Below are 24,136 nucleotides of genomic sequence, written 5' to 3'. Positions count from 1 at the left end.
AAATATTGAAACTTCTTGTTTTTAGTTTGGTATTGGAAATAGTCAAAATCAGTGAACAGACACGAGTACAGTACTGTGCAAAGTGAAGAGATGTATAAGAAGTATATAGATTTTTAGCCTCTGTCAAATTCGGAACGCACCTAAGCACGTTCGTCCGTTCATTAGTCCAGCTACCCGTCTACACGAATGTGTAGTAGTTGTGCTAAACAATATCCCATTCGGCGAACACTTTTGTTTTTCGCGCTTTTTGCTTGTTAACCATAAAGTGAACATAAATTTCTCGTTTTATTCTGAAAATAGATTAAATCGGCCGCACCTACTTCGGTGATTAGTATAAAAGATTCGTGCGCGACTAAAGCTAATTTTCTTACTTGTTGTATGTCATCATAATGTTGAATGCCATTTTTATTTCGTTTTATTTTTTTTTTATCAAGTTAACCTATTTTTCTAGGCATGAAACTAAATTAAAGCTAAGAAAAGATTTTATATTTTATATTTCAATATAACACAACACCCTTTATACTCCGGGTTTCATTACCTCCTGAACTGACAATTTGCCTCACAGATTATCTAGGATGAATCTATATGACGTCATGCCTGGATATTTTCAAATGCACATACACAATGAAATGTCTGTTTCATCTGAGTCTAAAACTGTTCACTAATAAACTTAGAGTAAGTTTCTTTAACATACATGAAGGATCTATATGTGCATACATAAATATATATATATATATTAAGCTTAATAAACCCGAACTTCTAATTCTTTTCATTCTTTCATTCTGTTTAATGTTTCGTCTACCTACTTTTTATTCCAACGTTCTTTGCGTCCGTCTACACTTCCGCTCATTTGTTCTTCTATCTGTTCGACTTCATATTCATTTACCTATCCATATACCAACCTTTTCATCTATCTGTCTCTTTATCGGCAACACAATATAAATAATTAACCGGGTTACTTAGTAAACGCCAACGGATTGACCTTTCTTTATTTATGGGTTTTAATGAAATATTGTTAGGGATTGCGAAAATAATTCAAAATCATTTATTTTGTAGAACAGTACAACAGAAATTATTTCGGAACTTGTAAGTGGAACAGAAAAAATCTGATGTAGCTAAAAGCTCAGGCAACAAACGCTGCATTATTTTCCGGTGTCTTCTAAAAGATTATGATTTCTTTCCATCCAACGGATTTGTAACGGGTTAAGAATATACGTTGTAAACATACACAGCGGACTTGACGATTGACTGGCTTAGAGGAAGAGTAGAGATTAGAACGATACATATTTCAAGGTGAATGTGGATAGAAGATATTAAAATGACACATATATAAAAGTAGTAGCATAATAATAAATTATAAAGTGTTTTGTGTTAGAGGTAGTAAGATGGTATATAAATATATAAATATATAGTTTAACATTTTTATTTAGCCACATATGTATTAGAAATTTGTTCACAATGAAGATAAAAATTTTTCAGCATCTGCTTATGTAATAGATATTCGGCAAGTTTTAGTTGCAGTAAAGCTTTCTTGGCAATTGACGAAAGCCACGCGTTCGTTAAAGGCCGCTTATAGGGTTTAAACGGATTTGTTTCAGTTTCCTCAGTCACGAAATATGTAAACGGCATATTCAATGTGTCTTGGATTGTTTCTTCAAGACTTCTGTGTGTCTTGTCATCACTTACTAGACAGTAAGCCACAAAAGTATCAAATATTCCGGACAACTTAACGTTTTGACGATGTTGTAAATGATCGACGATGCAATGACTATTATGTACAATTTTGCGAGGATATTTTGTTTCTAAAATGCGACCGAAGTCGGGGAAGACCTTACCCAGATAAAGAATATCAAAAATGTAAACATTTGTTGCAGTCGCAATTGCTATGACTGACGTTTTATTATTTCTGCAGGATTCTACGGGTTCAATTATCAACGCTATCATCGATTGATTTGTAATGTCAGCCAAAGCGTTGTGGTATTTTTTATCCGTTTGTATAATATACACGAAATCTTTCACTTGTGACTGCAACTTACTTAATTCAACGTTACTTAAACGGAGCAGAAAAGTATTCTCTCGATTACTCGTGCCTGCGTTAACAAATTCCTTATCGCTGTTACTCCGATTAGCCGCCTTTTTTATTCCATCGACTTTAACATTTTTATCATATTTATTACTTACAAATTTAACGTCAATTATATCATTATAGGCCAACGCCTGGGCACTAGCATAATTAAAGTTTGTTTTAATATCACACACATTATCCAATTCAATCCGAAAGTAAGTGGGATGCATATTTTTTAAAGTACCAAGTAAAAGCTCCTTACTAGTTTCGATCAGAAGCAGCTGCCCATTGTAGAGAAATTTAAGTCGTTCCTTTGGAAAACTCATTTTACTTTATTTAACATTGCGCGAGCTTCCTTATTAAACAAAACCAAATTACAATTTTTATAAAGGGAATTCCATTACCCAAACAAAAAACCTCGAAAGAATTATATGTAATGATTAATAATTTACGTAATGATTAAAACTTGAATTCATTTCTTTAAAATGTGCATGTCTTACAAGAAATTCTACACTTTTCACTTAATAAAATAGCTCAACATTAATTCTTTACTTTTAATGATTATAAAAGTCACTCCAGAGCCGATAGCCTGTGTTGCTAGTGCTCAATGTCTTTTTTTAGTCTAAAGAATTCATTTCATTAGTCTAAAATTAAAAAAATAATAATAATAATAATAATAAAAATTACTCTTGTTCTTCTACTCTTTCACTCACATGGAAATGTAACTGTAACCAAGCAATAGAGTTGGCAATGGTGAAGTTGCAAAGCAATTCTTCCATCCCTTACAGTTAAAAAGTCCAAATTTCGTTGTCCCTAATTAAACGACTTTTTTAAATAGATAAAGTTAAAAACCTTTTGAAGTGTAAAATTGACTTTCCTAATTAAATTGGTTAATAAATTAAAGAGCAAAGCATTCAATTTATTTACGAATTATTTATTTATGTAAAAAACAAACTGCACTCAAAAGTACTTTGGAGTAACATTAAATGGCAAAGTCTTTCTTACCCCTAAGTGTGATGCCAATTTTCTGATGCTGTTGAACAATGTTAATAATTGAAAAAAACTGAAAAATTTGTATAATTTTTAAATTTCAAAGTGCCCGTTCTTCGCACAATGTATATTCAAGGAAGTTCGCAATGAAAAATTTTCGCCACAAATTTTACATGAAAATGGAGTCTGACCGGTATGGATATGCATATGAGTTTTTAGCACGGAGGAGTACTTGAAAGTCTTTTCGCATTCGCTGCATTTGTAAGGGCGTAATTCTGAATGAACGCGCATATGCGTGCGTAATTTATCTTTGCGTTTGAATGATTTGCCACATTCTGAACAAGTGTGTGGCTTTTCATCACTGTGTGTGACCATATGATATCGTAAACTATCGGAACGTTTAAAGGACTTTTCGCAGAATTCGCACTTAAATGGACTGTCACCAATATGAGTACGAGCATGAATACTCAAATAGTATTTCTCAGCAAACGATTGGCCACAAAACGTGCAAAGATAAGACTGGCGGTATTTCTGTTTCGATTTCTGGCCAGATTTAGCCGCTTTCCTTACTGAATTCTCGCCATTAACATGCGTCTTTTTAATATGCCTCTGCAAATCATTTTTTCGACTATATCGTTTAGGACACATGGTACAGCAAAAACTTCCTTTACATACTCTACGTGGCTTGAAGTATTTGTCAACCGTTTCTGGGCCGTGTATAGTCCTTAAATGAACTTTAAAGGCTGATGTACGACTAGTTTTGAAATTGCACAAAGCGCAAGGAATTTTTTTTTCTTCAGGCATATGACTAAAAGTTTTATGAGCGGTCAAAGCTATCGCATTTTTATACACTTTATCACAGATATCGCAGCGTACTGCCAATGATTTTGGAGATAAATTAAAATCCATTAAATCGTCTTCAGCAACTGACGAGATGTCACTGGCATCACTATGCAAGTTCTCCGGACCGCAATCCCTGTAAAATAACCCCATTAATAATACTAATATATAGTTAAAGTTCTTTCTTTAAAATTTAGTACACTAAGCTATGTTCTTTTGTTTCGTGAACACTGTCATGGTTTAGCTCAGGTTTCAATGATATGCAATTTTGCTCGCTCTTATCTTCTAAAGAAGATGCCGTTGTTTCTATTATTTCAGGTTCTGACTTTATTTGCATTTCCGTTAGATTAGGCAAATCAATGGACACCTCTTGTAAGCAATCCTCAGATTTAATACCGCAAAGGTATTGTAAAAGTTCTTCGTGCCGCCTTCGAGCTTCTACTATAAATAAGTAAACATTCCTCAGTAAGTTAGCACATTTTTTGCAAATTTTTTGAGGCAGTTGATCTTCTAAAGTAGAGACGTGCTAAGCAAATGTAAGCAATATTGATTAGAGATAATGCGGCAATTTTCTTAGCTGACACTTACATCTACTCCACTTGCCACTTGCAATAGATCCTTTACTAATTCACCGTAAGTTTTCGCTTGATCCGTATCATTATTAATGACCTGTTCTAAGGATTGATAACTTGATGACGTTTTTATACATGTTCGACAACATGTATCTTTTAATTTTGCAGAATAGGAAATATCACACACCAAATTCATGTTCCTGCCCTTTAGATTGCGTGTATTTATTTATGCGAAAGTTAAAAGCGATTAATATCTTTTAGTGGTATAGTAAATAAATCTCTCTTCTTCTTTTTATGTGATACGTTGAGTTTGTAATAGCAAGCAAAACGTTAGGGTTCCCTATTGCGCTTTCAATCTTGCGTCTAATGTCAAAGTTTAAACCTTAAGAATTGACTGTTCTATGGTTGATTTTTCCGAAAAAATACTGCGATAATTAGGTAAGAGCGATCATGCTTCAACTTTGTGTTTTCTAACACGTTCCGAAAAAAAATTACAGTTTTATGTGTTAAAATTCGAGTGCAAATAATTCTTTTAGTTAATTGTGTTTTTTTTTATATAAGTTTAAAAAAATCGACAAATTATTTATACATACAAAATGATACTACATCATAAGCTCCTCTAAAATCCTCTGAAAAGAAAATGATATTTCTAAACCTAATGCCTCACCAGGCCGCAGATTTGATATATCGTAAAGAAGTATATATGGACTAACAGAGCTTTATTTTATATGACCGCTTTTGAAGCAATGTCCGTAGAGTGAAGTTCTCAGCGAGAATCTTTCACCGCAAGTTTTACATGAAAATGGCCTTTGTCCAGTATGTATATGCATGTGAGTCCTGAGTACAGATGCATATTTAAATGTTTTCTGACATTCTGTACATTTGTGAGGACGAAGTTCCGAATGCACCCGCATATGGTCGCGAAGTTTATCGGATCTTTTAAACGATTTACCACATTCAAAACATTGATGAGGCTTTTCATCGCTATGTATGACACGATGCAATTTCATATCCTGCTGCCTCATAAATGCCTTTTCACATAAATCACATTTAAAGGGTCGTTCACCGGTATGTTTCCTAGAGTGTATTTGCAAACTGCTGTACGTCGTAAACGATTGCCCGCAAAAGTTACATAAATGAAAATCTTTCCGTTTTTCTACATTTCCGCGTAGTTTTTGTTTTTCTACTCTCGAACCATTAACGTGTTTTTTCTTGACGTGTTTTTGTAGATCGTCTTTACGACAGTACTTGCGTGAGCACAGATCGCAACCAAAATTTTTTACGCGATCGTTTTTCGGTTTAATATACTTTTCCACGCATTCGGGTCCGTGTATAGTGGTCAGGTGAACTTTTAAGGAAGATATTCGACTTGTTTTAAAACCACACACAGCACAACGTAACTTTTTCTCATCAGTCATATGGGCATATGTTTTGTGGGTAGCAAAAGCCTTATAATTTATATAAATTTTATCACACAAATCGCAACGTACAGCTAAGTGTCGCTGGATCGATCCCTTGTTACCGTTAATTTCTTTAGTATCTTCCCCATCAGCAATTGCTAAGTGGCATTCTTGATTATCATCACTTTGTTGGGAATTATTCACAATATTTTTCTTGATATTATCACCTACGACTCGGGAGCTGTCAACCGGTAGATGCATTTTCAAAAAATCAGAGTTTGCTAAATAACAAATTTCTCAACCAATACCTTTTCGCCTCCCCGTTATATTCAAATTTTACAATCACGTCGCTTAGTGAGTGTTCATCAGCGTTTTTAGTTTCCTCTCCTTTTTTGACCTTTGCATTCGACTCTTCAAGTTTTACTCCGGTTTCTACGTATTCAGAATTTAGCAGATTTGTAGAGGGCTGCGGCTCCGTCTTCATGTCTACTATTATTTGTGATCCTTTTGGGAAATCAATTGGTATTTCTTGTAAACAATCTTGATTCTTCAGAACATTTTCTAAATACCATTGTTGACTTGAATATTTTTCATGTAATTTTCTCGCTTCCAAAATGAAGATGTAAACATTTTTTAATAAATTTGCACACTTGATACACAACCGTTGAGGCATAATATTTTCTGTCTCCATAGCAAGCTAACGGAAAAATTAAAAGAAAATTAATGACATACACAATCAATGAGGGAAAACGTACATTATTTTTTAATAAATTACTTAGAAGTTCCCCGTAAGTTTTTGGCGGGCCCGTATTCAAAGGTATAGAGTCATGTAAGGAATAGCGGCCAGGTTTCGCTCGTACGAAACCACATGTGCGGCATATATGATCAATTTCCTTTGGTTGCATACACGATAAGAATGATTCCATTTCCTCTTCTCAATTTTATAGTTTGAAATCAATTAAAAGAGTAGGCTTATTAACGCTGCAATGTAAATAGAAAAATAATAGAATTCAAAGCTAAAGTGTATTAATTGATTGATTTGCTTTTACTTAGCCAAATATAATAAGCTCCATGTAATCGATATGAAAAGTTTTGCCATATATGAAATTTTTTGTTTAGAAAGTGTCCCGACTTACAAAGGTTTTTGAAATTGACGCTTTAGTTGCTATTATGAAAAAATCTTTCAATTTAAATGGTCATTGGATGAAATTATGCAAAGAAGCAAGTGCAAAAAAACTCATATTGAACCGTAACTTAGCAAGGCAGAAGCGTAAGCGTCTTCAGTAATCAGCGTAAATTTGTTTAACACATTATTCTGGAAGGGTCCACTCGCCCAAAGGACACAAAAACACTCTGATTTACAATAAGACTCTTCCCTATTTCTAGAGTATAAGTAGAGCAGATTCTTTAAGGAAGTTGATGCGCAGCACAGTTGGAATCCTGAAGGAAGTTTGGAATTTTAAATATTTTTATATATTATCGATTGTAAACAAGTCTCTAAAGGCGATTGGGGAGAGTGGGAACGTTTCTACGTTCAGGGTATTGAGATGTTGTCTCAAAATATACAGCATCACATACAGTTATGAATTTGATCCTCCAATCATGCTTGCTATAACTGTATTAGTTTTCAAATAGTTTTAGGGAATAAAAGGGCTGTGCAGTTCTGTATCCATTAATGCTAAAAGCGGAGGAATTGGCGAGGACGAACGCTGAAAGAACCAGTATAGGCACTCACCTGCAAAAGTGTTTATACATTGTAATGATTTTAAAAAAACTTATTTAATTATGATCACTTCACTTACCTAATATAAGGAATATGGTTAAAGCCGCCGCATTGTTTCATTGATGGTTGATAAGGGCAGATTGATTTTATTATCAACGCGACGTGTTGTTATTTGTTAATCAGTTTTGGAAATATGATCAAACTCGGTTGTACTGATAGGAAGCCTGCGGATGGCATTACAAAATTGAAAATAATTAAATCTTTAGGGCAGAAACGAAGATAAAAGTCCAAATATATAACTTTTTTTAAGTAAACAGTTTACAAGCTATCATGCAAAATTAAAAAGTGCTGATATGTACTGCAACTGCCTTAATGAAAATCACGCACGGAAGTGAAGAGAAAAGTGGCGACAAAATCAAAATAGCGAGCTTAGAACCGCACCCTTTAAAAGTTCCAAAGGAAGTGTCTCTTTATTATCAATTATAATTTCCGTGTTGTTTACTAATTTGTGGTTATTGTGCTTTTTAATACAATTTGTGCCACAATTGAGATGTCAAGTTGTATAAATACATATGTATATATATGTAATAAAAACGTCAAACTAAGCGTCTTCCACATAAAAGCTTTGGGTGCTTATAAAGCTTAGAAATTTAAGTTAAATGCATTCAAAGCTAGAACATGCATATATAAAAACCAAATATTACCCGTTCTGACAAGTGCTTCGGTTTTGAAGTAAGGAAGCAAAGAGAAATACGCCTTTTTTTTAGTAAGAGCCCTGACACAATTATATTTTATTCCGGTTTTCCGGGTGCCTTTTTACGAGACTTTGTTAGGAATTTATAAATCATATAATTTCATATATACACGTAAAAGAAGAAGAGAAAAACAACGAAGAAGAAATAGGTACAATTGATTTTATATATAGAAGTTAAAGTAAAGTTTATTTTTGGTAATTTAAATGTTTTTTATGTTATATGAATTAAAATTTTGGTTTATACTCTATGTTATAGTATGAGGAATGAAAATCAAGCAATAAAGACAATCTGTCTTCAATTCAGAATATATTTGTCAAAGCAAGAAACGGGGCACTTGCATAAATTATGACCAAAATACAATCCAGAAACGGCGCACTTGCATAAATTATGATCAAAATACAATCCAGAAAGATGTTTAAGTAATTCGTTTATTTTGTTTAACTATATTGGTGAAGTCTACTGTAGGAATGTATTGTTTTGTGTGGTTACAAAAAAGTTAAATAAAAAAAAAAGGTAGCAGAAGGAATAAAAACGACTTATATCAAATTTATAGTTATTATTATTAATTTAACCGGAGAAATAATTTTAGGATTAAAGTCTTAAAGCACTAGCTTTTAAAGACTATCGGCTTTATTGAAAATTCTCCCGCATTTAAAATTTACGCCACGACAATTGAATTCGGCTATTCGGGCAAATTTATCTATATTATACGTTATTATGCGGTACGGTATACATAGAAGTGCATACGATTTTATTTTATGTCTTATTTCATATATTTATTTATTATCCTCTTATATTTTTTATGGAAAAACATCCTCCACGAGGAGAGTTCGGATATTGATTCCTCCCCAAAGACCTCACGTTTTCTTCGGAGGATGTAGTTAAGAGGACTCAGAAAGCGTTAACTAAAATGTTAGTAAATATTTTCGTACTATTAGAAAACAGTAATAAAAAATAGTAGAAGAGGGAAGACCAATATTTAAATATCGTACCGTGCTGTAAATATGCTTGGATTCGCTAAATTGAGTGATTGCAAGAGTCCAAATCCCTTAATATATTACTGAAATAAATGCTAAATTTTATGTTATCGATAACACTTTTGCCCACTTTTTCATCACTGTGAAAAAGTATGTATAGAGCCTTTTTAAAACGGTTATTCCCGTACTTTTATTTTATAGTTCATCTGTAATATACAACGTCAGCATTGAAATCAATCGTAAACGGCTTTGACTGTCTGTGGCTACTTGTGTAAACGTGGAGTGAATTTTTACATTTATTAAATTACTGGATAAATTAATCAAATTAAGTAAATTTTATAAATTATCTATAAATAAATTAATATAAAACGTTATAGGGCTACGAAATTTTATCAATTTAAGAAATCTTCATCAATTGTAGAGAATCATGGCATACCGTAAAACTATTATAGAAGTGCAACAGGAACTTGCTTTGACCCTTGGTTTCAACGACCAAATTATTTAGAATTTGTAAGTTACGATACTATGTGTTCATGTTATCAAGTATTATTTATTCATTTATTGACGCTTACGTAATCCCGAAGCCATTAAGGCCTATTATAATAGATTATAATGTCCAACATAGTATTAACCTTTGTATTTTAAACTAAATATATCCACACATCAGCTATTCAGCTGAGCAAAGTAATCTTTTAGAGAAAAAAATCAAAGCACTTCTACCGGATCAATCAAAGGACCAACATGTAGTTGAAAGAATGCGTGAAAATTTGTTTACAAACGTTTGGAAACAAAGTAAGATTGATTTAATATTAAATATGAGGACGACTTTTATTTAACAGTCGAAAATACTTATAGGAAAGTACAATAACGGCACTTTATATTCTTACATATTTTATGTGGCTGTTACAAACGACAAAGAACCAGAGAAAGCAATAGAATTTTCTATTCATCCCGTATTTCGAATACGAAAATGTGTTGGTGTGTGCTATTTAGCATGCTTCAAGTGATTGAGAAACAACTGATCATTCTTTCCTTTCCAGCGGAAGGTGATAGTATGGGTTGTTGTATGATTTACGTTGATGAAATTGGACGTGTTTATCAAAACTGGGAATCTTATATTAATGAGAATGTTTTACCACCGGGAATCATGGTGGCACCAAATCGTGGTGTATATAATTTTGAAAATGATGAGGTTGTATTAAGAAGTTATACAACTCCAAATGGGAAATCTAAAGTTATGTTATGGGACACGGTTCAAAAAGCCACGACGATTGCAACTTCGTGTGTATCACTGGCAGTTTCAGTTTTGCCTATATCACCACCAATCGTCACTGCAGTCAATTGCTTCGCTTATACGATGGGGACAACGTCAGTATTTTTATCTGCTACAAATTTAGTCGATCGAAGCAATCATGAACAATCTATAGACATAATAGATCGGGACGCACGTCGTAGTTGGCTTGGTATTGCATCCGGTGTGGTTGGGATAACATCGTTAGAAGCGACAAAATGTATGACAAACATGGCAACAGCTGGCAAAGTGACAACTGTAAGTACTTAAGATAATTTATTTAAGGCAGTTGATAGCAAACCGTCTTCTGTTCGTACGAAAGGGTCTTGAAATGCTGATTAATGGTATGAATGTTACGTCAATTGTACTATCAGGAAGTGGTCTGGGAATGGGTATACTAGATATAATTTTGGTAAGCATAACGAAAGCAAAACATTTAAAAGAGATAGGATAATATATTTTTTTTTTAGAAATACCGGGATGGTGATGATATCTCCAAATTGGATGTCGTTCAAATGGCAGCGTCTTTGGTGCTGTTTACGCATTCTGTTTATAATTTTCAAATGGCTTCTAGCATCGCGGAAAACGCTCGTAATGGACATATTGAGAAGTACCGTTACTCACTTTATAAACGTCAAAGGTAATTAACGAGTCCTATAAATCAGTTAAATAGTAAAAGATATACAATAACTGGAATGTTGATTCCAGCGCTTATATATAATAATTTTCATTTATCAATATTTTAAATTTTGCTCACATATCTACAATCGTAGGTACTTTTGTTTTTCTCATCACTATAAAAGAAATCTCGTAGCGTATAATGTGAGATTTTAAATAGATCCGTCCGTTTGTTTTCGCTTAAAACTAATAGTGCCAGCGTCCGAAAACGTTTTTAAAAAATGTTCCTAAATGAACATGATGTGGAATTTTAAGATTATTTTAAAAAATTTTGGCTGTTAAGATTGACATTTATATTCATCCGAATCAAATTTCGGTAATCAATGCATGTCAAGCACCCGATGCAATAAATTAGGCGCAACATTTTCTTATACCGCCATATATTGGAATATAAGTGCTGAATGAACATTTAACCCAAACCGAACAAGATTTTTCAATTTTGATTTCATCAACTTTTAATGATTTCTATGATAATTTCAGAAAAATATTTGATAAATATTTAAACGAAACCGTCCGAATACGCGGTAATACTCAAGGCAAAATTGATATTATACGTCATATTAACGATATACCCGATCGGCAATTTCTCAATAATCTGTTTAAAATTGATAAGCAGTTAAATCAAAATAAAACAGTCGCACCGAAAGTGAAGAATACCGTGTTGAAGAATAACGTTACCGTCAATGCACTTGCTCAACGACAGAGTATTAACGATAAAAATGGGCCCAATGTATCTACATCTGTAATAAAACCAAAACCAAAAGTTACGTCGACAACAACAAATACAAACTCAATTATGTCACATGACCCGGTTCCGGTTCTGAATCATAACGTTTTTCTTCTATTAGCGAATGGTTCAAAAGTTCACATTAAAGGGTTCGGCTATCAGTTTTGCAAAAATATCTACGATTGGGAAGAATGGTGTAAATTAACAGAGTTTATTGCCTCAAAATTTCCTGAAGACATTATGCGTTTCCTAATGAATTTGTCAAAGACTTTTATTGAAAGATTACATGAGTGTCGTGATATGGTTTTCCAAAAAGATATCAGTACAGAATCCATTCTTTTTCGTATACTAAAATATTGTTATGGCAAATTAGGAGAAGATCAAGATTTTTGTTATTTGGTCTCTATATCTGATGAAATTTTAGAGCATCTCGACGGGTTGATCAAATGGAGCAGAATAGCTCAATCTATTGAATTTCAACCTGTTGTAAAAAATTCGTTCAAGCCCTCTAAGTCAGATAAGAAATTTTCCGATTCCATCACAACTAAAAAGGCTCAATCAGCCGAAATTCAAACCTCTGCAGAGAATGCGCTTATGCTATCAATGCCAAATGAAGAATTGCCCGCAGAAAATGGTGCACCCATTTTCTTTAAAGATTTCGGGCTAGGATTTCTAATCAACATTCTCAATCGAAATGAATTAAATCGTATCACAGACTTTCTTTGTTCGAACTTTTCCGAGAAAACTGTACGTTTTCTGTTTGACTTGACCAAGAGATTCATTGACCATTCAAGCGAGTATCTGAAGAATTTCGAACTAAGAGTAATTGTCACTACAGAATCGATTCTCTTTCAAATATTTAAATATTGGTATATGAATATCAACGAGGATATTGAGTATGATCACAATAAAATTGACGAAGTTATAACAAACGTTCGCTGGTATTTCATAATCAAAAAGAATTATCAAAATATTAATGAGATACCTGACCGACAAAATCTGCAAGATCTATTCAAGTCTAAAAAGCAGTTAAAACTAAATGGTACTGCAAATACAGGAATTGCATCATTGGGAAGATATGACATATTGTTGAGTAACGAGTTGAATGCAGTTGAAACTGATCGTCAAAATGGCTCCAATATGTTACAATTTGAATCCACACCGGACAACACATCACCAACTGAGCATCGCAGTGCTGACTTTGAAAACGTAAATTCTTTCACTATTCAAGAAAATGGTGCAATGCTTTCCCTTAGCGAATTTGGGCCATCTTTTGACAAGCACATTATCGATTCACCTAAATTGAATGAGTTAATAGAATATCTTTGCTCAAATTTATCTGAGGAAACTGTGCGGTTCCTTCTCAATTTAACCAAGTCTTTTATTGAAACTTATGCTAAACGCATAGAAGATAAGCTTAAAATGATTTTGACAACGGAATCGGTACTATTCCATATATTTAAACATTGCCATAGTAAATATAAGGAGAACTTAAATTTTGAATATCTTCGACGTAAACGTGACGAAATTTTGATAAGCACATATTGGACTCTTCTACCAACGAATCGCCCCGACGAGCCAAAAAAAATAAAATGTCAAAATTGCAAAGGTTTTTATAGCATAAGTGATTTGTAGTTTTTTTATGTAAAGTTACATTTTTTTTATTGGGCTTTCTACCTTGATTTCTGCGACCGTAAACCTTTCGTCAATAGACGAACGAACATCTTATCGTTTTTTCGTCTTCATTTTCGATTCTTCTGTTATAAATGAACAGGAAAACCAAGGACAAATAAAATATAATTTTTTTATAAATAACGTTATAAAGGATACTTTCAAAATTTACTTGTTTATATGTGTTTATAAAAATTAATGTTACTTTTAAAAATGGTTGATGACATTTGGAAAAGTTTAAAATTTATATCTAATACATATCCAAAATAAAACTGTTTAAATCAAGTAAAAAAATGAGAAAAGTTTCATTATAAAAGAAGTGAGAAAACTGCGTATTGGCTGTTATCCAACTAAGACTCCTACGAAGATGTAAAGATTTTGAAATATTTTGTTAATTATGATCCAGTTGATCAGCCAACAAATTTGCTCTGATTTTAGAAGGAGTTCGAAAAAACCCGAAAACATCTTTACCAATTAGTTTGTAAATTTAAAAGTCTATAATTCAAAGAATATTTTAATGTCAAACCACCGCTTGGAACCTCTTTTAATGTTAACGAAAGAAAAGAAGTTTCAATGAACATTTTACCTCCTTATCTGACATATATTTGAATTTAAAAACGCATAAGCCAAAGCAAAAAAAAACAAGTATTCCAAGTAATAATGTGAATACAAGCGATTGAGGTAAGTTTTTTTTTCTTGTGGAGGTTTTGTATCTTAAAATACACCTGCAGAAAGGCGTACCAACCAAACCAAATCAGTTAAAGGTTCAAGAATACCGACCTAGCTAATCTGCGCGTTACAAGCACATGACAAAGCTAGTGCGCCTCGCAATTGATATGATGAAAATATGATGAAAAACGTTCAGGAGCAGATTTGTGTATACCAAACATTCACAATAGCATAAGTGTACTCAGTGAAACAATGAAAACACTCTTTGGAATGGAATAGGCTAAAGAAAAACAACCAGTACTATAGAAATCTCGGTAATATAAAGGTACATAAGGTACGTCAAGTGAAGCAATCATATTTACATTAATTTTTAATGGATTTTCCAATAATTGGAAGATTACAACTATAACAAATGTACCTGTATCGGCGAGTTATAATGATGTTTTTGTTGAGACAACGAAGACGTTCTTGCTGTAAATTTTGTAGGGATTTCTCCATTATGAAACGTGGACATAGTATGTCATGTAGCTGCTCCTTCAAACGATTTCTATAAACGCTTACTCCTGTATCGTCAAGGGGCTTACGACACATTACTTCATACGCAACGCATGGAAACACTACACAAACGTTCTATTGAAACCAAAAACAGTTGAAATCGGCTATATTTTTATAAGAAACAAAACCGAAGAAGTTCGATTGAAACCAAAAAAGTTGGAATCAGTTATATTTTTCTAAGAAATATTATTATTATTATTAATTTCGTCAGAGAAATAAATTCTAAGACTAAACTCTTAAAAGCACTAGCATCTAAGGCTATCGACTTTTATTAAAAACTCTACCGCACTTGAGATTCGAACCCACGACCATTGACTACTCAGGCGGATATATTATTATTATTTTTTGGCATTTTATAAGAAAAAAAAAGCAACTTTGAAAATTTCATTAAAAATTGTGTAAAAAAGTCTGTTATAAACAAAAGAAAAAATATGTCAACACAACCAGAGAATTCGTTGTACGACCAGAGAATTCGTTGCACTTGCTAGTCGAGATTCCTCGCCTTTGGCTACTCAGGCGGATTTTTTAAGAAATAATCCAAAGAAGTTCGACTGAAAAAAAAATTGAAAAAAAATTTGAAAGCCAATAGCTACTAGGACAAGGAAAGAATTTTAAAAATATTGATTTTTGTGTGATCTGTTAATATTTGAGAAAAGTTCAATTTTCGGCATAAAAACAAGGCAAGCTTTTGTTGATAAAAATAAGCTTAATATTAATTTATCCAAAATCCTTTCATTTTTATTTGATCTGGCACCATGAAAACATTCTCGCTGCCTTCGGATAACAAAATATATCTCAAATATTTCAATCGTACTTGAAATCATAGCTTTGATCGAACTGAAGCCGTCCGAAATTGCCAAGAATTTTATTTCTATTTCGAGATCATCAACGTAGAAAATAGAAATGAGATAAATTACAGCTTATAACAAAAATGAAGGACTTCCGTGTTTTCATTCCTCCACCATTTAGCTAACCAATTCCAGCGCCAACAAGACGTCATAAGTTTCCCATTGAACTCACCCTTAAGAAAAAAATGAATAAACATTTTTGCCACACAATGAATGTTTATTACTACCGAATCAACGAAACGATATTACTAAACTAATAGGCCTATCTTTCGGTGACCGGCATAAAACGTTTCCACACGCACTTGGCTTAATAGACATTTGCTTTCATTAGAAATATAATAATTTTTAGGTACGGTGAAAGCCTAGATCGCAGCGTACTACGAAACATAAACGTAGATATAGCACCGCTGCCATTCATAATATAGCGTGGAGTATGAATAATTATTCTTAATAAAATTTTATTTACGCATTGGGATTACAAATTAATTCAATCGGTTTTTTTGCAATGAAAAATGCATTTACGTCAAGACAAATTATAAATAGATTAACAAAACTATTGTTCATCGTTGGCTACTATTTTGTTTTAACTCCCAGTGATTTTTTGAATTCCATCTCGAAAAATATCGCGTTTTTTGACAAGCAATGTTAATCGGAAAGGGATTGGGGTTGCTGACAACAATGGGGACAGTAAGATATTGCAGGTTATATATATATATTATAAACATTCCCTGGGCGAGTTTTGCTATGTAAGTCCGTGTTCCGTCAAATGGAACACTCTTGACATCATGAATTTCAGCATGTCACGCCCTTTTTTTTGTTACAATTGTATTAAATATTGCTGGTAGTGTTCCTTTCTGATGGCTTTACTACACCTATCTAATCTTCTTGGAAATTTGAGCAAAAAGCTAACGCAGCAAAAATGGCCAATGAAAAGTTTGTTGTGATGTTTACAAGGTATTTCTCGATGTAACTTTTCATTCCTTTACAGCAAGAGTTCTTCGCTAATAAACTCTCCATTGGAAGCATTTAAGATGGCTTTAATATTTGTATTTATTGCCAAAGCTAACACAGTTCGTTTAGATGTTGCAGCGACTTCTCCGGTTACGAACATGTTGAGCCCGAATTTGGAAACTGGTCATATTAAACGCATCGTTTGTAGTTGTTATTTCAAATTCTAATTTTTGTTTATATTCTGAAGAATTGTTACTACTTTTGCTACTTCTATTATTTATCACAATTTATATATAAGAGTGTATATATAACTGTTTTATTGTTAAAAGTTTTGCTATCGAAAAAAAATATATTTGCTTTTTGGAATTTCACTTTTTGCATCACACCTTCTTTATTCAATACATTAATGTTATTTATTCACTTTAGTAATTAAATTATATTTATTGAAATCAAATTTATTGAAAAATGATTTCATTTCTTTGCTATAAAATTTGTTTATTTTAAATGATTTAAATATATGACCCGCAAGAGAAAGACCGACTTACACAGCAAGATGAGTTAAGGGTGTGAAGTTATATTTAAATATAATTAGCAAAGATACAAACCAAAGAACATTGACAGAGCTCTGTCAGCCATTAACAGAATTCTCTTAAATGAAGTCTCGGAGGTATTTAAATCAAAATATAGTTAAAATAGAACTTTTCGAGATTTTTTTGGCAAAATATTGTAAACAAAACATATGTTTATGTAAATTAATTAATATTTGAAAAGAAAAAATTTCTAAATACATATGTCACAAATGAGAATGATAAGGCGAAAGTTTTCTTAGCTACTGTGAAAAAATGAAACTGGGGTGCCGTGGATGTGCAGGTTATTAAGTTTCGCTTTACAACCTTCTAAAAGTTTAAATAATTTCTTAAAAATGTGGAAAATGAGAAAATGTCGATTCTTCCAATGTAATTTGGTATGTGGCCATGCGATTAGAGTTGACTTTCATGGAGTGAATTGGGGAATTTAGTTTGGCTTGATTTTAACATTATTTATCTTCGCTTATTTTGTACTTTTAGGTCGCAGACCTATTTTTTGAAATGTGTCCCTGTTATCTATTTCTTTCATGTTAATTAACACTCCGATTCATAGGTCCGATGTCAATGGTCGAAATTGCGCAATTTCAGTTAGCAATAACATGCGTTTGAAGAATACAGAAGCGGTGCTAGTCGCATTGGCTTTTCAGATGATGTTACATTAAAGGAAGGTTTCATGACTCTAGGATACTTTCTACGATTGAAACGCAGGAAAAGTTAACGTTTCATGGATATGCTTTTTGATTTGGTATAAATATTTTCGAAGGCGACAAATAAATATTTATAACAGTGTAACATTTGTATGGGATTTTCACCTTCTGCTATTCGTACCATCCATAAAAATTTATTTATATCGTCACCAGAATAACCGATAACACCACCGAATACAACTAAAACATAATCGACGTCCAGCGTTGTCATTATTTCATAGGCTTTTTCCTCGGTAGAAGACATACAAACATTGCCGACTTAAAGATTTAATGCGTCACATCGAATGGGCGGCTAATCAAGATCATACCGATGACGATTGCATTCTAGTAGCGATTTTATCACATGACGAGTTGAGATATATTTAGGCAAGAGACACTCAATACAAATTAGATAACATTTGGACTTACTTCACAGCCCAAAATTGTCCCAGCTTAGCAGGGAAATCGAAAATATGAGTTAAATATTGTTATTATCGAATATTTACATTTTTTGAGTACTTGTATTTTTTATAAATAAAATTGTTACGAAAACTTCAATATTGGTTAGTAATTTCTTTATACCTGCATAAGAATATAAGTTCACAGTTATTATTGCGTTTTCCTTTTCACCAAGAATTCATATTGAAATTCTAAAAAAAAAAAATTGGAAACAAATATGGACGCTTATTCTCAAATGTTTGGAATTATTGAGAATCATAGACGCTTACTCTCAGTTGGTGGCAAATTTGTATGCGCTTATTCTCAGAAATATTAATTCAAAAATTTAAAAAAATCAAAAAAAAATGAAGACATAGCTTTTCCGACCAAAGCTATATGCCCATTATTCCAAGTATTATTGTCGACAAAAGTAATACGATTGGCCATATCGGCAATCTGATAACCATAATCTCACCAAGACATAACTCGGGCATCGTCTGCAGTATTCTGTGACAGCCAAAAGCTTCACGGAAATCATCTAATATGTTGCGAGACCTTATATGAGAAAACGTGTGAAAATTAATTTTATATGAAAACAGAAATGTTCACCTTTTATAAATTTTTCTTACCCATCATGATTATTGTGCAACCCTAAAACAATTAAAGGACTTGAGTAGGCATTATCCATGCGCAATGTACCGCAAATGTCATTAGAATCGTTAAAATTGCCAATATTACGAAGCTTTTCAAATTAGAACCGATTCCTGTGCCTGTTCGGTGTTGCTGGGTATCATGTTTTAATTGTAATATCTGCTGCAGTCCCGGCCTATTCATTGAATTGCCTACTTCTCGTGACGTTCAATTTATTACCATTTATTGGCAACTTGCTCCTGTATTCACCCAAATGCGGATATCTCCATTTATGAGGATCATGCAGCTCTCATTTTTGACTTTGCCGAAAAGTCTAAACCCGCTTGTATAGTCATAGCGTTGAAGGATTTCAATCTGCCAGAAGGTTCTTGATGTTATAGTGATAATTCTGGCTGTATGGTCCCTGTGTGGTCTCCGCACCTTCCCAACAGTGCGGATGCCATTGAACTTGAAGCGCAGACGCTCTGTCTAAAATTGCAAGAGGACTACCACGAAAGCTGCCATCTAAAGACCAAAATGTCTGCGAGGAAAATGCCTTGGTAGAATCAGAGACTTCAGCATCCAATCCCAAGCCAAGAAATTGTTCATCAGGACTTAAAAGTTCGGAGATTTGAGTACGTACAAGCAAACCCTCACCACATGTAACGCCGACCTGAGGCGGTCGAAATGGGCTTCCTGGAGGCGGCATTGTGAAGACTTAAATAGTCTCCCTGAAGCAGTGCGACTCCAAAAATTTCTAGCTAAAGACCACAGCAATGGAGTATGCACCGTAAAGAAGCCGAGTGGAGATTACACAGACAGTCTCGAAGAAATTGGGCATCTCCTGATGAAAACCTACTTTTCGGGATGCGAGGGATGCGAGGGCGAGAGAAAGACACTTGCCACCTTCTAGGGACCATAGTCTCGCTATCAAAATCTTTTGTGTCGACCATATTTAACTGTGGTCACCCATATTTCAGACATTTGATTTTGAGAGCAACTAAGAAAGTTAAAATTAGTTTTTGTCACGAAATTACATAAGAACATTCATTTCTAATCTAAAAGAGCTTGACGCATTTGCCCGGTATGACTATATATTAGAACATATTAGAATATAAGTGTGCTGGACATTTAACCCAAACCAAATAACATATTTTAGTTAATTAATGAACGCACTCATTCATTTTTAATCATTTTTATGAATATTGAACAAGGAACGCAATTTTTAACGTCACATTGTAGGCGTGTCCTTCGATCGATATGCGCCATTTTCAATACCAGCCTCTGCCCAATAATTCCCAATGCTTCTGCCAGCTTCATTTTTGTGGCCAAGAGACAAACAAAGATTAAATAAATGGGCAGACAGCCAGCCGGACGTACATAAATTGATTTATAATTAGATGCTGATCAGCAATGTATACTCTCAAGTTTCCCTCTTGCAAACGCATCATCCTATGGTGATGGACGGAAAAATTACAAATAAGCCGTTCTCTTCGCCTTTCCGTCTGTCCGTTTGTACTTTTGTCCGTCTATCTGCCAGCCCGTCCGTCCAATGACTGCCCATATAAATTTGTGTTCAAGCTCTAGGTCGCAATAGGCACGGTAAAACTCTACGACCGATTTTGATTTATCTATAAATTCAATTATATTTCGCAAGCGTATATAACAGATGTCGGTACTCCTGAGAAATTAGAATCCTAAAAAAAAAAAAAAATTAAAATAAGTACAAATTTTTTCATTTTCACATTTTGTTTCATCTCCGTACCACTGTCAAAAGAAGTATTTAGGATGGCAATGCTTTTCAATTCTGCTATTTTTTTTTAATAACTATGTGTTTTCACATATGCAATGAAAGCTGATAACGGTTTCTGCAAATTAACAGAAATTTTGCCGACGTGCATTTCTTTCTCTCTTTCATGCAATCGGTCAGAAGACCGCGGATAAAATAAGATCGTCAAATAAGAAGTAAAAAAGTTTTTTTTTAATATTTAAAATTTTTTCAAAAATTGAATGAATAGGCTTTATTAAAGTCTTAGGAATGGAAGACCTGACGAATTCTCTCAACAAGTGAAAGATATGTGTCATAAAATCATAAAATTAAAAAACGTATGATTGGAAAGTGAGCTAGCTGTTCGCGCGTATAAATGTCCATTTTAACTGTTACTAATGTAAGCTTTCATATGCCGCATCTACTAAAGGAATTGAATAATTAAATGCAAACTATCTTTCAGCCATGGTATGATAAGATGTAAATAAGTAAGGAATGGTCAATCACGCTTTTCTAGTCTGAAACGCAACGCATTATCAAAACAACTACAACAAGATTAAGTTTTGTACGTCTCCTGAATAGTTTTATACAATTTTTATAGGCGTGGCATTCGATTTTCCCCTATTTTGAAAAATTTGATGTTAATTCTTTCCATATATTCATACAAGTGCTTGAAATATAATATATAATCTTGTATATATAAATGTATAAAAAATATGCATTCATCTCCCCTTGGACGTCTCCTGACTAGTTTTAGTAAATTTTTAGAGACCTGGCGTTCTATTGTCGACATGGATAAGAAATTCGGATAATTTCTCTCCACAGATATGTGAATATCCCCTTCTTTGTATGACCCCAGCAATAGCACCGACAGCTCAACGATTAATATCGTATATTTTTTAGTTTTTAATTGATCATATACACATATTTACTAATTTCACTTGTCTTGTGTTATCCATTTAGGAATTGTTATTGAGCGTGACATCTTTCTCTTTTACGTCTAGTACTTTTCGACGTGACGCCACGTCGAACAAAAGCGGTCTCTGAATCTGCATGGATCGTAATTTTCTGGTTGTGCGATCGCGAGGCCGCTAATAATAATAAAAAAGTTTCAAATGAAAAGGGAAGTCTTCCTCGCCCTAGCTGTGCTGAAGGAATGTCCTCGCTTCGGCGGGGTCTGCTGGTTGCCATGCTGGGCAAAAACTGCTTTTGCATGTGTGGTATCTATAATCCCTATTGTTTCTGCTAAAGATGAAGTCTGTTGTTGGCAGTCTGTTGAAAGGCAGTATTCGTGTCAAAACTGGCGGATGACACCTCTGTGAGTGACATAAAAACTTGCGAAAACCCTCTCTGTCAAAGGCATAAACATTTTCAAATTGGTTTTATGTCAACCTAGAGCTATCTCATCTTTTAAAGTGCTAATTCCGACTGAATGTATGGAAATATTGCTAAACAAACCTTTGTGGCCCGTAGGATCCTTAATTAAGGAATTTATGCCTCTTGATCGACTTCTTTTCTTAAAACTGAAATGTTTCTTCAGGCCCAGCAACTTTTCATTTACTGTTAGGGGAAAAAAATTTAAAAACTCGCCAATTTTTTACCACGAATTTCAAATGCATTAAGAAGAGTTTTGCCAAAATTTCCATTTTCTGCCTTAGTTATTGTGAACGCGCTGATCCCATAATGGCAACGAATCAAATTTACCTTTTGCAGCATCTCAAAAACGGGAGTAAGTGAAAAGCATGTTGTAAACAATTAGAAGAATTAAAAGTCGTTTCATATAAATAAAAATATCCCAACAATGCTGCAACAATCATTTCTTTAAAGATCAAAACGTAAAAAGGATGAAAATAACGTAACCGAATTAAGAAAAAATTAGGTGTACAACTATTGTTGTTGGTAGTCTCACATTCAATTCACATTCAATAATTCAGCAATGCACCAAAATAAAATGGCATGCACTGAAAAGCTACTTTGGACGAAATGGAGAAAAATAAAGCTTTCATAGGCAAAAAATTGCATATATTAAGCTATAAAATTCACTTACAAGTCAATTATAAAGTTGAAGTTGAAGCTGGAAATAAAAATGTGATGAAAACTTTGCTTTATTTTGCAAAGTACACTACAAAGTAACACAACACATGAGCCGATAGCCTGTGTTGCTAGTGCTCAATGTCTTTTTTTTTAGTCTAAGAATTCAATTCATTAGTCTAAAATTAAAATAATAATAATAATAATAACACAACACATAAATATACATAAATAATACCTTTATAATATTTTTTTTTTTTTTTAATATTCTTCGTTTAAATGTTTGTATTGATGATAAATCAGAAGGAAGATCAACTTTAGACAGACGGTCCATAAGGAAGTTGCGTGAAATGAAATTTTCTGTTTTCTTAACGGGATTGTTACAACTGTGGAATAAAATGGGAGAGCGCTGACTTTTGCCAATGGAAACGTTGGACGTGTTCCAGTTGAAAGATAAAATAGTTGAATTCGAGAAAGTTAGATCCAAGACACTGCCCGCCGTGCGACCACTCCGGTTACAGTGAAAGGTAGTATTGCCATTATTTAAGACACTGAAACTGCTGGAATTGATGGCATTTACAAGGATTTTGCCTTTGTTGGTCGAGACTTGATCGCCATACAAGCAATGTCTTGCATTGAAATCTCCAGCTAGAATCACATTTTGTTCACCGTCAAGAAAGTCACACAATCTCTGAATCTCATCACGAAAGGTTTGCACATCGAGGCTGGGTGGAAAGTAACACGATGCTATGAAAAGATTCGGTTTCATGTTCATGGTTTTGATGATGATAATGTCAACAGCAGAGTTATAGGGAACACGTCTGAAATTCACACCTTTCTTAACTAATATACTAACACAGCCATAGCCATCATTTTGGCATTTGATGGCTGAGGCATAATTCGAAACTTTAACTTCGAAACAATTTTCATCTTTCAGAAAACCTTCACTTAAGATGCAGAAATCAATCTTGTTTGAGTTTAAGTAAAAATCCAGAAAAGATAGGTTTCGTCGGACACATTGAATATTATATTGTAAAAAGGATATCATGTTGAAACTTTAGAAAGAACCCCAGCGGATTTCCTCGACAGACATTTTTTCTTCAAATTCTTTAATAAGATTGTGAGGGATCATCGGACGGATACTTTCTTGAATCGCGAGAATTAATCTTTCAAGTTCTGAAGACCGCAAATAGTTGTTTGAAATTTTCGGTCCAAGAAGGCTTGTTCCAGACGACTTGGGGGATGTATTGGTAGAAGGCTTGGTGGGTGAACTGAGAGGAGATT

General features: G+C 33.5%; 3 protein-coding genes across 3 annotated transcripts; 1 reads left to right on the top strand and 2 right to left on the bottom strand.

Annotated features, from left to right (window-relative positions):
* Window positions 1-1,422: 1,422 nt before the first annotated feature.
* Window positions 1,423-2,295, bottom strand: LOC119642745 (protein Exd1 homolog). The gene has a single exon (XM_038042012.1). It carries the CDS (start codon window positions 2,293-2,295, stop codon window positions 1,423-1,425), a length of 873 nt encoding a protein of 290 aa, XP_037897940.1.
* A 772-nt stretch (window positions 2,296-3,067) lies between these two features.
* LOC119642744 (gastrula zinc finger protein xFG20-1) lies at window positions 3,068-8,136 on the bottom strand. The gene is made up of 7 exons (XM_038042011.1): window positions 7,670-8,136; window positions 6,623-6,848; window positions 6,176-6,564; window positions 5,190-6,108; window positions 4,484-4,687; window positions 4,096-4,421; window positions 3,068-4,031 (listed from the first exon to the last, which is right to left on the bottom strand). Exons 2-7 carry the CDS (start codon window positions 6,791-6,793, stop codon window positions 3,149-3,151), a joined length of 2,892 nt encoding a protein of 963 aa, XP_037897939.1. The 5' UTR covers window positions 6,794-6,848; window positions 7,670-8,136; the 3' UTR covers window positions 3,068-3,148.
* Window positions 8,137-9,511: 1,375 nt separating this feature from the next.
* On the top strand, window positions 9,512-13,831 carry LOC119642788. The gene is made up of 8 exons (XM_038042059.1): window positions 9,512-9,651; window positions 9,744-9,832; window positions 9,990-10,114; window positions 10,178-10,300; window positions 10,363-10,871; window positions 10,936-11,025; window positions 11,084-11,253; window positions 11,772-13,831. The coding sequence occupies exons 3-8, from the start codon at window positions 10,078-10,080 to the stop codon at window positions 13,651-13,653; spliced, it is 2,811 nt and encodes a 936-aa protein (XP_037897987.1). The 5' UTR covers window positions 9,512-9,651; window positions 9,744-9,832; window positions 9,990-10,077; the 3' UTR covers window positions 13,654-13,831.
* Window positions 13,832-24,136: the final 10,305 nt, after the last annotated feature.

Source organism: Glossina fuscipes, unplaced genomic scaffold (genome assembly GCF_014805625.2).
Source record: "Glossina fuscipes isolate IAEA_lab_2018 unplaced genomic scaffold, Yale_Gfus_2 257, whole genome shotgun sequence".
Lineage (NCBI taxonomy): Eukaryota > Metazoa > Arthropoda > Insecta > Diptera > Glossinidae > Glossina > Glossina fuscipes.
The sequence above is the reverse complement of the archived record's forward strand: the minus strand, read 5'-3'. Positions and strand labels throughout refer to the sequence as shown.

Bases quoted from the DNA above. Each gene is read 5' to 3' on its own strand.
- LOC119642745 (XM_038042012.1), bottom strand. From the start codon at position 2,295: ATGCATCCCACTTACTTTCGGATTGAATTGGATAATGTGTGTGATATT.
- LOC119642788 (XM_038042059.1), top strand. From the start codon at position 10,078: ATGCGTGAAAATTTGTTTACAAACGTTTGGAAACAAA. The intron at 10,872-10,935 runs GTAAGTACTTAA...TTCGTACGAAAG, and splicing joins CAGCTGGCAAAGTGACAACT to GGTCTTGAAATGCTGATTAA. The intron at 11,026-11,083 runs GTAAGCATAACG...TTTTTTTTTTAG, and splicing joins GTATACTAGATATAATTTTG to AAATACCGGGATGGTGATGA.
- LOC119642744 (XM_038042011.1), bottom strand. From the start codon at position 6,793: ATGGAATCATTCTTATCGTGTATGCAACCAAAGGAAATTGATCATATA. The intron at 6,109-6,175 runs GTATTGGTTGAG...ACCGGTTGACAG, and splicing joins TATAACGGGGAGGCGAAAAG to CTCCCGAGTCGTAGGTGATA. The intron at 4,032-4,095 runs GTACTAAATTTT...GTTATTTTACAG, and splicing joins ACAAAAGAACATAGCTTAGT to GGATTGCGGTCCGGAGAACT.